The sequence below is a fragment of the Wolffia australiana genome, chromosome 19, assembly GCF_029677425.1.
Source record: "Wolffia australiana isolate 7733 chromosome 19, ASM2967742v1".
NCBI classification, from domain to species: Eukaryota; Viridiplantae; Streptophyta; class Magnoliopsida; order Alismatales; family Araceae; genus Wolffia; species Wolffia australiana.
Genome location: NC_135853.1, coordinates 3,625,245 through 3,641,306, shown reverse-complemented (window position 1 = coordinate 3,641,306; position 16,062 = coordinate 3,625,245). Strand labels below are relative to the sequence as shown.

At 44.3% G+C, this 16,062-nt stretch overlaps 2 protein-coding genes across 4 annotated transcripts in view; one reads left to right on the top strand and one right to left on the bottom strand.

Annotated features, from left to right (window-relative positions):
- The first annotated feature begins 254 nt into the window (after positions 1-254).
- Positions 255-16,062, top strand: part of LOC144715794 (putative LRR receptor-like serine/threonine-protein kinase At1g06840) — a 29,514-nt gene continuing 13,706 nt past the window's right edge. For 2 of the 3 annotated variants that reach the window (XM_078590799.1, XM_078590797.1), the window contains exons 1-4: positions 256-842; positions 1,487-1,637; positions 2,070-2,141; positions 2,261-2,332. In XM_078590799.1, coding sequence (XP_078446925.1) covers positions 749-842; positions 1,487-1,637; positions 2,070-2,141; positions 2,261-2,332 — 389 coding nt within the window. In that variant the 5' untranslated portion in view covers positions 256-748. Of the gene's footprint in view, positions 843-1,486; positions 1,638-2,069; positions 2,142-2,260; positions 2,333-16,062 lie in introns of all 3 variants that reach the window. The other variant, XM_078590798.1, reaches the window with a different exon arrangement.
- LOC144715877 (uncharacterized) lies at positions 8,573-14,946 on the bottom strand. Its single transcript, XM_078590883.1, has 4 exons — positions 12,009-14,946; positions 11,429-11,617; positions 9,998-10,183; positions 8,573-8,758 (listed from the first exon to the last, which is right to left on the bottom strand). Exons 1-4 carry the CDS (start codon positions 14,559-14,561, stop codon positions 8,573-8,575), a joined length of 3,114 nt encoding a protein of 1,037 aa, XP_078447009.1. The 5' UTR covers positions 14,562-14,946.

Below are 16,062 nucleotides of genomic sequence, written 5' to 3'. Positions count from 1 at the left end.
TTATATCTCAGATTTTTGAAAAAGTTTGGGATATTTTGTGCTATTAACCCTTAAATTTAAATATTTTAAAAGAATAAAAAAAATCTTGATTTATGCGGGTGTGGATTAGCTCGCCACGTGTCATTTTCCCATTCGTCTACGTCGGATTGACCATGTACGTAGGCAGACATAAAATTGCTCGACAAACAGGGTCGAAATTAAGACATAAAAGTTCTCTTTTTTCAAACTAATAGGAACCAACTCTTATTATTTTATTTATTCCTAGGTTCCAATGTGAACAAGTGGCGGAAAAAGGAAAGGTTGGCTAGAAGACGGGAAGTTCTTGCGAAGATCGGCGTGGAATTTGGTGAATTCTGGTCGCTGTCATCGGAAAAGGTCAGCGGCGATGAATAGTTTATCCATTTATGGTAAGGATCGCGGCGGAAGTAGGTCAATCGAGGCTCAAGAGGCCGCGATGTATTTTGTATTCCGGAATCCTTCTACCGATCTCCAACACAGCAGGAGGGGGTCCTTCAAGCATAATATCTTCGGTATCTCTTCTAAGAATTGCGAAAAAACGACCGATCGGTGGCTTCCGGCATATTATCTTCCGTATTTCTATTGGGAATTTCGAAAACGCAGCAGCTATCTCCTAGATTTGGGGTATCCGTCGGATTATTTTACGTTTACGGCGGTTTTGGAGGAAGCAGATAATTGGCGTTCTTTTGATCATTCTTCTGGATCTGATTGACTTTGTCGGGGGTAGAGGATGTTTGATTTTGAAAGGAAGATATTTATTTTCCTCTGTCTTTTGTCGTCCTTCTGGTTCCTGGCGGCCGCGGAAGAGACCGATCCGTTAGAAGGTGAGTTATTGTTCGAATGTAGATTTTATTTGACTGTTAATTATAATGTTTGGAAGTTTAGCGACTCTACTTGTCGTGCGAGGTAACTCGATCGAGTTTTGAGTTTTAAATTCATTGTTGTATCAATGCAATTAAATGATATTAATCCTTCCAATATTGAGCATTACTGTAAAGAACTAGGTTTTCTTTGTGCCGAGTGTGTACCATTTCCTCCATTCCCAAAGGCTTATCCTTTCCTTTGACGTATACTCCCTTCTTACCCGATTCTGTGGCATGCTTTTGATAAGCATGTGTTTTGTGCCCGAAACAATTCTGCATCGAGAAGTTTATGTGCACCCAAGAGAAATTCTATTGGAAAATGATATTTAATCTCTCATTTGAATAACAGCTGTATTGATCTATAGCTTGAGATTATAACTGAAATTTTTTCTTCATTTGTTCGCACGCTCCTCATATGTTCATGATGACGAATAATTAAGCCAATCTTTAAGTTAAAAATGCCTTTCATAAGATAGAAAAGGTTGGCTTCAGCTGATTTCCAAAATTCCTTCCTGTAGAAAACATTGTATAAATTGATTCCTTACTGTTAATGCATTTTTACAATCACAGATCAAACCTTTACGTGAGATTTTAATTATTTTCAGTTCGCGCGTTGAGAGCGATCAGGTCCAATTTAATTGATCCTTGGGGAAACTTGAGGTCTTGGAAGGGGGGGGATCCTTGCAGGTCTCGCTGGGCGGGTGTCTTGTGTTTTGGTAGTGCAGAAAATGACGGATATCTTCATATCCGTAGCCTGTATGACTTATACTTTCACTGTATCTTATCTCTGCGTCATTATTTTTTTTTTTCTCTTCACAACAATTCAAATATTTGTGCGATGGGAATCTAATAGTTTGTCTCAGGCTTCGTTATTTCATGTCGAATTTTATTTTATTTCGTAAGAGAGATTATGTCACAAGGGATTTGACAGCTACAGAAGGGAATTGAGTTTGGCTCAAAGTAATTTCATAATCTACAACAGGGATCCTTTTCTAAAACTAGTCATCCTCATTGGCTAGTCTCCTTTGTGTTTTTTACTCAAGTACTTTTAAGCAAGATAAATAATTATAGTTTTTTTTTGTTGAATTTCATTTCTCTTTTAGAATTAAAACGTCTTTGGATGCATCTTGGTTTTTACCCTTTTTGTCAATTTTCAATCTTTAAGAGTGCATCTTACTTTCAATGCAGGGTGCTGTTAAATATGAATCTATCAGGGCAAATTGCTCCTGAAGTTGGGCAGTTATCTCGCTTGCAAGTCCTGTAAGTTAGGATTTTGTCTGGATCTGAAACTTGCAATTTATAATTTATTTCCGTTTTTAGTAGATAAAATACTGCCTGTAAATTATATTAATATTACCCTTTTTATTTAAAATTTGCAGGGACTTCATGTGGAATGATATCACTGGCAGCATCCCGAAGGAGATTAGCAAACTTACGTTTTTGAAGCTTTTGTAAGTTCATGTACATTATTTCTCTTCAATTATTCCTGGAAAATTATGATTTCGTGAAAATATAAACATCGGATTTTGTTGTGACACTTGCATTCTCTTACCATTTGGTTTATTTCAAATCCTTATTCTACTATTTGGAGAAATGCTATTTTGAGCCGTTGAGTCCATTTAATGGATCAGATACAGGTCCCTTTCTTGGATCTAATGCATAAGACAATGTAAAAATGGGGGGACTTTCCCCAGACAGTGGTTAATTAGATTATGTTTTCTTTTCTTCTTTCTTACTCTTTTGCGTTTCTCTAATCATTGTGGAATTCAGATTATGGCCACACCTATGTGGTATTAGAGCTGTAAGAGGAGAGAATTGAATTTTACAGAGGAAAGAACAGCAAGATGGGACATGAGAAAGGGAGGATAGAGAGAGAAAGAGGGGGAGGGGGAGGGAAAGAGAGAGGGAGAAAAAATGGCAGAGATAGAAATATATATAGGCTATGACTTTAAACCATTCAGAATGAAGTGACAGACAGAGAGAGGTTCACGCATGGCATGGTATACAGCCCAACACTCTGCTTCGGCAGTGGTCAGGGATACATCATTCTGTTTCCAGCTCTTCCAGGAGATCAGATTGCAACCGAGAAAAACAGAATATCCAGTAGTAGACTGTTGTTAAATATGGGACCCAGTTCAGTTGACATCAGAATCGCCACATACCTCAAGATGACCCCGATGTTGATAGAGAAAAACATCAACAGTATGTTTTTTTAGATACCAAAAAAATGCACCCATCAAGGTGAGCTCTGCAGGAAGGGGAAAGAGCTGATTCACGACATTCATGGAAATTAGATATCTAGATAGGCGATTATTTTGCTGACCCATGAGGTGACGGTGCTAACTGAGATCTTTCAAAGTTTCATCATCCAGCAGTCCTAGTATACACTGAGTATCCAGTGGAGTAACGGCAGGCTTCAACATCTGCATACTCATATCCTACAGACTCACGACAAGACAATATGATACAAATCCGAGTAATCTGTTTAAGGAAACACAAAAGGCGTGCAAGGCATGAAGCACATGCGCATCTAAGATGCAAGTCAAGGAATTGGGCGGGAAAGAACCCACCATCATTAAAGGGGGTGGCCCCATTTGAATTCAAGAAGAGACCTTACCAAAATTTCCCTGGATCCACCAATTCAGAGGAACAAGGCTGATGTGGCAGAGGTCCAGTATTCTTTTGCTCTAGTTTGATTCTCAGAACGTTTTCCCATTCTTGTTTTCTCTGCCATTCTTCTTTCTCCATTCTGTTTCTCTAGATATCCTTATACAGTCATCACCAAAGATAATGATGTTATAGACATAGATGACCAGGAGAATGTCATAAGAGCCATGACAGTAGAACAAGAATAATCCACACCACAACAATGAAGGTCAATCCAATGTGTTCTGCTGAAGCGACTAAATTGAGCCCTCAAAATTGTTTTAGGCCATGAAGACATTTCGTCTGGTGAACAGAGTGATATGTACCTTGATTTGAGTTTGTATCAGGGAAGCTGGATAAGAAGAGGTTAAATGGAGGAGGCATGGATTGGCTGGAGACGGGCCTCCTGAAAACACAGTTAAGGATTGACAATCGCGGGGACATGGTTGCCAAAGACGGGGAGATAACCAATTGGGAGGGATAGGGATCAGATTAAGGGGGAGTCTCCTGAAAAAGATCCAGTGAGGCGATTGCACTAGGTGGGGCATTGCTAAGCGACTGAGGGGATGGGATTGAGAAAGGAAGGGAAGGGACAGTGAGAGAGGGCTACAAGTATTTGAAGAGAAATGTGTAACCTAACCTGAACATCTAATGACTAAAATGCCTCTAATGGGATAAAGTGCCAAAGATACAATTGGGGCTATATGATCGTATCATAAAAGTGGCTACTTCATATTAACCTCCTCTTGTAGATCTTTTGAGAATAGATGCTTTTTTAATGTCCAGGTGATAACTGGTGTTGAACGTGGCACACTTCAGCCAGACTCATGGCAGCCTCTCCTGGAAACCCTAGCAGTGATAGTGGGAATACCATGGGAACGACCGTAGGCTGTGGCACTAAGGATGGAGGGAGATACAGCAGGCAAAGTTCATACAGAAGAAGTACCGGCCATAATCATGCTTTTTAAAAGGAGAGAGACTGTATGCAGACCGCAGGTACAATGCCCAGAAGGGATGCAGGCAGCTTTGTGCGGTTTCTGGACTGTCTGCATGCGGCTCATTGAAGGAGCACATGGGGGGGTGTGGGGGCAGGGTGCGGATAGCATGGAAGTCATGGTTGTGCAGTGATGCCAACAAGATTAGAAGCCCTAGCAGAGAGATTACTTTACTGATGAAATATACATCAGAAGAGGATATGTGAAGGAATAGAAAGATAAATAAATGAATAGGCCTATGTAGGCTTCAGCCTATTGGTGATTTCTTTTTGAATGAAAAGAGGGTCCAGTGATCAGTGAGTTTCAGCCTATTGGTGATTATACATCACAAAAGAGCTATCAGGTGCTTTGATTCTATCCTTTGATGCTTTTGATGATTCTGAGGTCAAATATTACAGTACATGTTGTCATTCGCCTCTGTTGGATTCTTCGAAAACAATGGATAGAGGTTCTGATGCCCATACATTCTGAGACCTCGAGTAAGCACTCCATCTTTACATCCTTAGAGAGCTGCATTTAGTGAGACCTCAAGGAAAGGCTGAAGCTCTGCTGCTGGAAGTCTTGGGTTATCTCCTTTCCCAATCAGAAACTTCAATTTATTCTCCTGGGTTATCTCCTTTTCTATCCTTGCTCTGTTTCTTCAGCCGAAATGTCAAGGGGCGGACAACATTGAAGATTTTTGGCCCATCTCTTTGTCAAACTCAATCTATCTGATTATTGCCAAGGTGCTAGCAAACAGAATGAGGGCAAGGATAGGAGAGTTGGTTGGACTGGCTCAATCAGCCTTCATCCCCGGTAGACTACTGGTGGACAGTGCAGTAACAGCTGGAGAAATACTGGCAGCATGGAAGAGGAATGGAACCAAAGGATTCATGTGGAAGGTCGATTTTGCCAATGCATACGACTCATTAGATTGGGATTTCCTGTGGGCCTCCATGAAGAGGAGGAGGTTCCCTAAGGAATGGATATTTTAGGTGAAGAGATGCATCACATCACATTCCTGCACGGTGCTGGTAAATGGACGACCTGAAGGAGGCCGAATACAACCACAAAGAGGCATGAGACAAGGCTGTCCATTGACAGCTTTAATGTTTGTCTTGGCAGTGGACGCGCTTGCAGTTTGTACCGACCAGGCATGCACAAAGGGACTACTGCGAGGCTACCAACTGTCGGAGCAACAACAGGGAATTCCCCTACTACAATATGCTGATGACACCACCTTCTTCATCGAAGGTTCAGTGAGGGAAGCGAGAAATTTATCCATAATTATTGATCTTTTTGTAGATTTCTCGGGACTTCAAATCAATAGAAGCAAATCAGCCTTGACGTGCAACGGGCTATCGCCAGAAGAGGAGGCACAATGCGCAGGGATACTGAGAAAACCGATCGGGAGTTAACCAATGAGATATTTGGGCCTACCATTGACGAAGGGAAGGTTGACAAAAGCAGATTGGCAACCGGTTATTGAGAAAGTGGAACGACGACTAGAGGGATGGCAGGCAAAGGTGTTATCGAGAGGGGCAGATTGGTGCTGCTGAGGTCAGTATTATCATCCATCCTGATTTTCTAACTCTCAGTATTCAAGATGCCAACGGGAGTCAGGAAGAGAATAGAATGCATGATGCGCCAATTCCTATGGAAAGGTTCTGGAGCAGAACAAAGCAGGGGACTCGTGATGGTGGATGGGATTAAGTATGTCGGCCCACCAAAGCGGGAGGTCTGGGGGTCCTACATATGCAAAGTATGAACATGGTGCTACTAACCAAATGGGGGGAGAGAATTATGAACCCACGAGAGGATCTTGTCATCAAATTACTCCAAGACATCTATGGCAGGGGACTGAATTGGGACAGAAAGGTAGAGCCGTATCCTGGTGCATCGCCTCTTAGGCAAGGGCTTAGACAGATCTTCCCAAGAGTACAATGTTTTTTTCTGCCAAGTTAGGAGATGGGGCGACATTTCAATACTGGAAAGATGCATGGTCGCCACAGGGCAGCCTGAGCGTGATGTTCCCCCGACTGTATGCACTTGCACAAGATCATAATGCCCAGGTTCGGGACTGTTGGGATGGAACGTGGAACCCGATAATCCAGGGGACATTATCCGACCAGCGCGTGTTTGAGTTCATGAACATGCAGCAGTCCCTAATCCAACTACGACCAAAAGAGGGAGAAAGGGACAGCTGGGCATGGACAAATGACTCCTTCTCTGTCCAGAAGGCTTATGCGAGGATTGAGGGGGGGACAAGAGGAAGACACGGCACTAATCAGGGCATGCAGGTTCATATGGCGACAAAAAGTCCCCTTGAAGGTGAGATTTTTTGGATGGCTTCTGGCATGAAGAAGACTAATGACAAGAGTCTTCTGCCGAAGGTTATATCCAGATGCATCGTCACAATGCACGCTATGCTTGACTGGTGAAGAAGACTGCAACCATCTCTTCTTTGAGTGCTCCTTTGCTCGCACGATTTGGGCCAGCCAGATTCTTTCAAGGATAAAGATGACATCAGAAAGGGCTTTCTGGGGCTCGGTACAGAAATGTTGAGGCAGAGGAAATGGGGAAGGTGGAAGAGCATTAACGGTTCTGTGGGCTATCTGGCTGCACAGAAATGATGTGCTATTCAGGGGAAGAATGGCTTCTACGGATGGAGCAATCCACGAAGCAGGCGGATTTCAGGCAGCATGACTCCTGCGAAAGACAGGATGAGGGGGATTTTGAATGGTCGGAATGAAAGGGAAGGGACCCTAAGGTCTTGATGGGAGGTTCACCGATTCGTTGGGTAGTCATCCCTTGTATATTTCAGAAAAAAAGAAACTTCAATCTATCTCCTCTTCTGCCTGAGATATTGATAATGACATTTATGCAACAGACCAGAAGAAACAGAAAAAGAGCAGTCAAAGTTGATCAAGGAAGAGGACAGACCAACATGGTGTATGCCAGATCACGGGTGAAAGGGGTTTGAACCCAATGCTACAACTTAGAGAAGGGATCTCTTGTGGCAACATTCGGTGAATTGCAAATGAGGGGCCCCTCATAAACCCCATAAATAATGGGCACCTGTGCAGGGAATTATCAATGGATTACTGCGAGAAATAATTGAGACTTTTCTGCTATCCCAAGAATCAGGCGCATGAGACCTCTGGCAACTGGAGACTGCATCCAGTCTAGACTCAGGAGGCGCACGGGCTGTTGGTGGTTTAGGATCGCTTGGAAGAGTGGGAGGTCAGCAATACGATCGAATGGGGGAGGGAATGGGGGAGGGAAACATAGCTCTGTGAGTGTTTCTTGATTGAAATTTGATACCTACTTTTGATAGATGTCAGACATCTTTAGAATACCCCTTCTGTTGCTTAGACCTTTATGATTCCCTGAAGAACACTAGTTCAAATGAACTGCTACCCTCCAGTGGGCAGACTGTATTGCAATTGTCATCTGTAGAGTATTTTTTGGATCAGATCTCAGATTGGAGAGATGAAGAAACGGGGAGCCAGAACGAGAGCAAAAATAGGCACTTAGGTCTTTTCTCAATTAGGCCGAAGAGTATATACACAGTTTGTTGGGCCAAAACATAGGTGCCCCTTATGATAACATAATATGTAGCCCAACGACTAGTTTCATTAACAGAGATGGTACTCTCAGGGCAGGGGAAGATAAGGACATTAAAGTATGTTGCCCAAAACCCACTTTTCCATTATATGAGTTTAGGAGCTCATAGTGACATTAGTCACTCCTATCAGATTCCTGTGACAACAGTTTGACTATCAATGTATCCCTTAGTCCAACTTATCTTGATCACTTAGTGTAGATGAAATTAGTCTGACACTTTATCGAGGAAAAGTTGGAAGCTGTGATCATATGCACACATGTTCGATTGGAAGAACAGTATCTGGACATCTTCACTAAAAAAATCCACAATGAAGTATTGGAAATATTCATTGGCCAGTTTGAAATGAATGACATCCACCCTCCTACATGAGGGGGACTTTCTTAGGGATAGGAAGTTTTTGTTGAGTCTAATGAGCAGGCAAAAAATTCGGTTCTTGTTCGTGTTCAGTTCACTCGTGAATGAACTGCTGTTTGGTGAGTTTCACTTATCTTGCAAGTCAAAGAGAATCTGGTTCCCAAAATCTCGTAGTTGATGCAAGGTGCTAGCTGTGCCTTGTCGTCGGCGACCGACCGACAGACTCCAAACCGGTTGTTCGAGTTTGGGGAGCTCAAAAGTGATTTCGCAATAACCTGGCAAGTCCTCCCGGATTTGATATCGGCGATTTCGATTTGAGTTTCCCAAACCTAACCGGGAGGAGGCCTAGAGGGAGGGAGCCTTGCGCGCGCATAGAAATAAACTAACTCCCCGAGTTAGTTCATTTCTTCCTGCGCCTGTATGCGTGTATAATATATCTACCTCCTCCCCGAGGAGGTAGAGATATTTCCTACGCGCGTGTGTAGATATTCACTACTTCCCCGAGGTAGTAAATATCTTTCCTGCACGTGTATGTGCGCACGCGTTAATTATTTTATATAAAATAATTAACCATAAAGCGCGCCCAGAGGCGCGAGTGTATGCAAGCGCGTGCACGCGCGTGTGATGTAGATCGCGTACGCAAGTACGCGTGCGGGTTTGGATAGCGCACATGCGTGCGCTTGTGTGCATCGCGTGCTCGCACGCTTGTGTACGAGGAGCTCCTCGACCCGATATTCGGGTCTCGGCCCAGCACTAACATTAAATTTTATTCAGGGAAACAGCGTCTAAAACACGAGTTTTAGCTGCCGATGATACAAACTACATTTCGGGATTAAAACGCAGGTTTTAGAGGGGGTTTTGCTATTGCGCATGTTATGCATGCGCGCGCGCGCGCGAGTAACCTCGTTTCCTTGTAGCTAACTCTCGGAGTCTGAAGTCCCTTTGTAGCTAACAGTCGAAGGTTCTAGCCCGTGTTGCTAGCTGCCGAAGTCTTGCAGTTAGGGGCCCCAAGAGCTCGCTCTCGAAAACCCTCAATTTGCTTTTTCTTCTCGCTCGAAGTATCCGCTCGCAACCACATTCGCACGGGTAGTCACGTTGGGCAAACTCTCCAAGTATAAAAATCAGCAACTTGAAACTCAAAACAAACCAAACACTTGCAACAGGTTGATACGATGCAGTCCCAAATGGAAAAAGCAACGGCTGGAATTTAAGACTTACAGAAGGATCTTGATTCCGCTCCTCGTACTCTGGTACAAGTCCACGTCGCCTTCGAATCTTCTTCTCAAGATCACCGTAGAGGCAGCTCGCCGAATGCAGCTCTGCTCCTCCCGACCCCCTTGCTCAAGAAACCCGAAATGCTCCGTACCCCTTCTTCTCCCCCTTCGCTCCTTATTTATAGTCTTTTATTTCCTAACTAACTACCCTTTCAAGAAGGGTGGTTATTTGGCCAGCTCAGCGCCAGCTGGCCCGCTGCCTTTCTGGCCTCCTCTCTTTCTTCTTTCATATACTCTTACTGGGATCGTATCATTTCCCCCCTCATCGACTATCACCTTGTCCCCAAGGTGGATGTCGGGGAATTGCCCTCGGATGACTGATAGAGGTTCCCATGATGCATCTTCTTCTGGAAGCCCTTTCCATTTAATCAACACTTCCACTTGTCCATTCCGTCTCCTAGCCGACACCACCTCTGCTGGAGATAGCTGCCACTCAAAATCATCAGTAAATGAAGGAGGCAGTAATTGCGTGACCCTGCCTGGACCCACTGCTTTCCTTAGTTTAGATACGTGGAACACCGGATGTAGGGAACAACTGTCTGGCAGTTCTAGTTTGTAGGCCACAGGCCCCACCTTTTGTAAGATCCGAAATGGACCAAAATATTTTGGAGATAACTTTTCATTGATCCTTTTTGCTAAGGACTTCATGCGGTAGGGACGTAATCGAAGATACACTTGTTCCCCCACCTGAAACTCAAGGTCTCTTCGGTGCTTATCCGCTTGGCGTTTCATGCTGGATTGCGCCGCTAGTAAGTTGTTTCTTATCACTTTCAGAGTATCATCTCTCTCTTTTAATAGAGTGTCGACAGACTCAAGTGGAGATGAAGGGGTCCCATAGTACAAAAGTTTTGGTGGGTCCCTCCCATACACTGCTTTGAAAGGTGTCATCTGAATGGATGAATGGAAAGCTGTATTATAAGAGAACTCTGCCCAATGGAGCCACTTGGACCAAGACTTCGGTTTCTCACCAGCAAAACAGCGTAAATATGATTCCAAACATCTGTTTACCACCTCTGTTTGACCATCTGTTTGGGGGTGGTACGAGGAACTCATGCATAATGTGGTGCCTTGCAAGCGGAACAACTCCTTCCAGAACATACTGGTAAAGATTTTATCTCTGTCTGAAACAATTGAGGAGGGTATCCCATGCGAGCGTACAATTTCTCGGACGAAGATGTCAGCTACATCTCGGGCAGTAAATGGGTGTTTCAGTGGTAGGAAGTGACTATACTTGCTCAGTCTGTCCACAATCACCATAATGCAGTTGAATCCGTGTGATGTTGGCAGCCCTTCTATGAAATCTAACGATATGTCTTCCCAGATGCGTTCAGGAATGGGTAGAGCTTGTAATAACCCAGCAGGTGAGAGGGAAGATATCTTGTTAGTTTGACAAATATGACACTGATTCACATATCTCTTTATGTGATCTTTCATGCGTGGCCAGTATAAGTCTTGAGCAATGCGCTTATAGGTTCGTTTGCATCCCGTATGCCCCCCCGGTGCTGAATCATGATAGGTCTGTAACACTTTTGGTAGTAATGAAGAAGTCCCCGTAAGCACCAGTCGTCCCTTGTACAGTAGGGTATCCTTGTATAATTTGAACTTTGGATAGGAAAATGGACTGAGTCGCAACTCCTGAATTACTTTTTGAAATTTCAGATCCTGACCCACCTCCTGTTGGATGATCGCTTGGTCTAATAGCTGGAACCTGGACACTTGCAATGCATTGACTTCCACTGATGATGGGGCCCTGGATAATGCATCAGCTACAACATTGCTCTTCCCTGGTTTATATTCAATTTCGAAATTAAACCCCAGTAATTTGTAAGCCCATTTGCTGTACGGCTCTTGAATCTGCTTCTGACACAATAAGTATTTAAGACTGTACTGATCGGTGCGGATAATGAAAGGCAAATGTGTCAAATAGTGTCGCCATTTCTGCACTGACAGGACAATAGCCATCAATTCACGTTCATAAGCAGATTTGACTTGGCTCCGCTTGGGAAGGACCTGACTAAAATAAGCGATGGGTCGTCCATTCTGTATGAGGACAGCACCAATGCCTACTCCTGATGCATCCGTCTCGATGGTAAAAGGTAATTCAAAATTTGGTAAGGCCAACACTGGAGTAGAACTCATTGCTAGTTTAAGTCGATCAAATGCAGCTTGCGCATCTACATTCCACCCAAATGCATCTTTCTTCAGCAATGCTGTTAAAGGGGCGGCCTTCAAGGAGTACTCTTTGACAAACCTGCGATAATACCCTGTCAAACCCAAGAACCCTCGCAGTTGCTTGAGATTCTTGATGCACGGGCCAGCTCACCATCGCCTCCACCTTGCTCTTATCCGCCATAACTCCTTGATGCGAAATCCAATGCCCCAGGAATTCCAACTGATTGCAAGCCAATTGACACTTTTTGGGATTCACATGAAGATCATTATCAGCCAGGACAGTAAAGACTTGTTGCAAATGTGACTCATGGTCTTCCAATGACTTACTGTAAATCAATATATCATCAAAAAACACCAGTAAGAATTTTCTGAGGTACGGATGAAACAGGTGGTTCATAAGAGATTGAAATGTAGCTGGGGCGTTCATAAGCCCAAAGGGCATAACCCGGAATTCATAATGCCCTTCATGGGTTTTAAATGCAGTTTTATGAACGTCCTCTTCTTTCATCCTGATCTGATGATACCCCGATTTCAGATCTAACTTGGAAAACAATAATGCGCCATGGAGTTCATCCAATAATTCTTCCACCACAGGAATTGGATATCGATTTGGTATAGTTATTTTATTAAGTGCACGGTAGTCAACACAAAATCGCCATCCGGCATCTTTCTTCTTAACCAGTAAGACTGGGCTTGCGAAGGGACTATGCAATGGTCTGATGAATTCCGCCTTTAGAAGTTCACTGACTATCTTTTCTATCTCGTCCTTTTGTAAGTATGAATATTTGTACGGTCTCTGGTTGGTTGGTTGAGCTTGGGGTATAAGTTGTATGGCGTGATCGATCGGCCTGGCAGGTGGTAATTCTGACAGTGGCTCAAAGACCTTAGAAAATTGCTTCCTGAGCTTCTCTTCTAGAGCACGACCTTGTGATGTTTGAGGCAACTTGATACTAGTGTCTAGTTTATACAATTCGATCATCAATAATTGGCTTCTCATCAGCTCCTTGTCAACAGAGTGGTTTTTAATATCGGTTCTGGATAAGCTCTGGTCCCCATTCAAAGTCACCACCTTGTCGCCTCTTCTGAATTTTAGAATATGCCTCTCCCAGTGGATATGGGTCCATCCCAAGGATGCTAACCATGCCATGCCTAGGATCATGTCAATTCCCCCCAACTTGAATGGCAAGAAGTCGCTAGTCATTTCAATGCCTTGAAGGTTATACTGGACTCCCACACATAATCCCTGACCTTTGCTAGACTCCCCATTTCCCAATGTCACTTCAAATAGCACTGACGTATCACTCCGGAAATGGAATTCCTCCACAATGGCTGTACTCAGAAAATTATGGGAAGCTCCACTGTCAATTAATACAGTGATTTCCCTGCCTCGTAGTTCCCCTTTCAGCTTGATGGACCTTGGGTTGGTCCACCCCAACATAGAGTTCAATGAGACGTGTGCGGATAGCAGTTGGGCCTCTGGTGGTATGTCGTTAGCCTCTATATCCACAATGGCATCCGTATCTGGATCCGATTTATCCCGATCTTCTTCACTCACAATCAAGATTTGTAGAGTTTTCTTGCATCGATGTCCCGGGCCGAATTTCTCGTTGCAGTTATAACAGAGGCCCTTCTCTCTGCGTTTTTGAAATTCTTCTCCTGTTAACATCAGTTTCCTTCTATACGCTGGTGTCCCTTGAGTGTTCTCTTGTATTTTAGTCTTGTTCTGATGATAACTTCCTCCTCCTGCTCCTGTAGACTGAACCGAGTGAATGTGATTCTCCTGGTAGCGTACTCCCGCATTTGGTGGTCTTCCCCCTTTTTGACTATGGTTCTCCCAGGCTTGCCAAAGGGCCTTGAGTCGTTTCTCTGTTTTAAGCGCTAAATCCATAAGTCTTCTTAGTCCCACAAATTCTTCGATATCCATCTCTGTTTGTATCTCTGTCTTCAATCCCTTCAAAAATATGTCGTACATTATGTCTTCTGGCATCGGAGGTAGATATACGGATAGCCTTTCAAACTCCTTCCGGTACTCCTTCACTGTCCCCGTCTGCTTGATATCCATAAACTGATGTTTGATGTTATCTGCTAGCGTTTCATCGAACCGTTTCCCGATCTGGATCTTGAAATCGTTCCAACCGAGAAAGGTGTACCTGTCAGTGGTCCAGAGGTACCACTGCAGAGCTTCGCCTTCCAAATTTGCCATTGCCACATCGATCCGGTCTTCCGATACTACTTCTTGGACTTGGAAGAACCTCTCCATACCCCTCACCCAGCCTTCTACATCGTCTCCTCGAAACTTGGGCGCTTCCATCTTGCTTCTAACTTGTTGGATATGCTCCATATTCCGATTGCCAGATCGTGTGTCGTTCCTCGTCTCGACTTCCCCCGGTACTTGGTTCTTGTTCTTGCCATGGCTTCTCGGGATCTCCTCTTCCGGACCTCGTTCTTCAGATGTGCTACCCTGATTCAATGTCGCCAGGGTACGCAGCACTTGTCGTAGCAGTTCACCGTTTTCTCTGGCCTCTTCGCGGATCAGTTTCATTTCATCTGCTATCCTCTTCTGCTCCACCTTCAGCTCGCCCAACTCTGCCTCATTCTCTTCCAATCTCGCTTCCACTTCTTTCAACGTCATTGTGGCCAGGATCGTAGCTCTGATACCAATGATACGATGCAGTCCCAAATGGAAAAAGCAACGGCTGGAATTTAAGACTTACAGAAGGATCTTGATTCCGCTCCTCGTACTCTGGTACAAGTCCACGTCGCCTTCGAATCTTCTTCTCAAGATCACCGTAGAGGCAGCTCGCCGAATGCAGCTCTGCTCCTCCCGACCCCCTTGCTCAAGAAACCCGAAATGCTCCGTACCCCTTCTTCTCCCCCTTCGCTCCTTATTTATAGTCTTTTATTTCCTAACTAACTACCCTTTCAAGAAGGGTGGTTATTTGGCCAGCTCAGCGCCAGCTGGCCCGCTGCCTTTCTGGCCTCCTCTCTTTCTTCTTTCATATACTCTTACTGGGATCGTATCACAGGTCTGCTCTCGTATCCATTTCGCATGTCCCACTCGTCCCTCTGAATTTAAGAAATCGCAAATCGAGTTACTGAAACCGAATCTAACTCGCTGTCACAGTCACTTTTCAAAACTCGAAACCACAATTCCGGGTTTTCTGTTGCAAGGATTTGAAACTCCAACCCTCCAAACTTGCAGAGCTGTCAAACTCGTGACTTCAGGGCTTCCAGACTTCGGGACTTCCGGACTTCCTTGCTTGCAGGTTTTTAACCGAAACTCCAAGTGCCCTCGTTGATTGGATAGTTTCTGAGGATAGCTTCTCGTTTGGACTGCCTTCCCCAGGTCCGGGACAGCTTTTCTGAACCGTCTTTTACCTTGTGCCCTCGGCGCGGAGGCCTCGAGGATCGCTCCGCTTATCGGGTGCCCTGGGCCTGAAGGCCTCGAGAATCGCTTCGCTGTAGCGTTCGGACAACAGTTGGTAGCTGAGACTGCAAACACCCGAAACTGTAAGCATCCAAAACTCTGAAACTCCAGAACTACGGGAACCTTCGGTCTTCGAGTAGCACTTCGCTGTAGGGGATTTTGTAATTTGTCTCTTAAACTGAAAGCGTGGGTGCCCTCGGCCTGAAGGCCTCGAGAACCGCTTCGCTGTTGGGTGCTCGAGGCCTTGGCAGCAGAGGGATTGACAATGGTGCCAGCAGGGAACATTCTTTTGAAAATATGAAAGCATGGAGGCATGACAAAAACACAAACAGAGCAAAGATGACGCACTCAAATGTAAGCTGAAATCAAAAGGGCATCAGAAACAGCCAACGCAAAGTTTATTCATAAAAATGCTCCCCTGAATTCGCCTTCTATTTCAATAGAGCCACAAAAAGTGATGAGAGACAGGAAGATTAGGGGCATGAAATCATTTCTACATAATGTAGATGTGGATTGAGGCACATGAAATCAAGTATAGCATTTACTGCGGTCAAAAACTAAAATGGAAAATTTTATGGAGTGAAAGTCAATGTAGCTTTTATTTTTTTGTGGCTGGAAGAGAGAGTGGCTGTAGATAGTGTTCTGTGTGAGAGGAGAGTAGTGGACTCTGAGAGAGATAAAGGGACATAAAGAGTCTTGCTGTAGA

Excerpts from the sequence above, each read along its gene's own strand:
- LOC144715877 (XM_078590883.1), bottom strand. The coding sequence starts at position 14,561 with ATGACGTTGAAAGAAGTGGAAGCGAGATTGGAAGAGAATGAGGCAGAG. Across the intron at positions 11,618-12,008 it reads TTGACAGGGTATTATCGCAG|AAGCAGATTCAAGAGCCGTA; the intron begins GTTTGTCAAAGA and ends TTATTGTGTCAG. Across the intron at positions 10,184-11,428 it reads AAGCGATCATCCAACAGGAG|CTATCTCCAGCAGAGGTGGT; the intron begins GTGGGTCAGGAT and ends TTTGAGTGGCAG.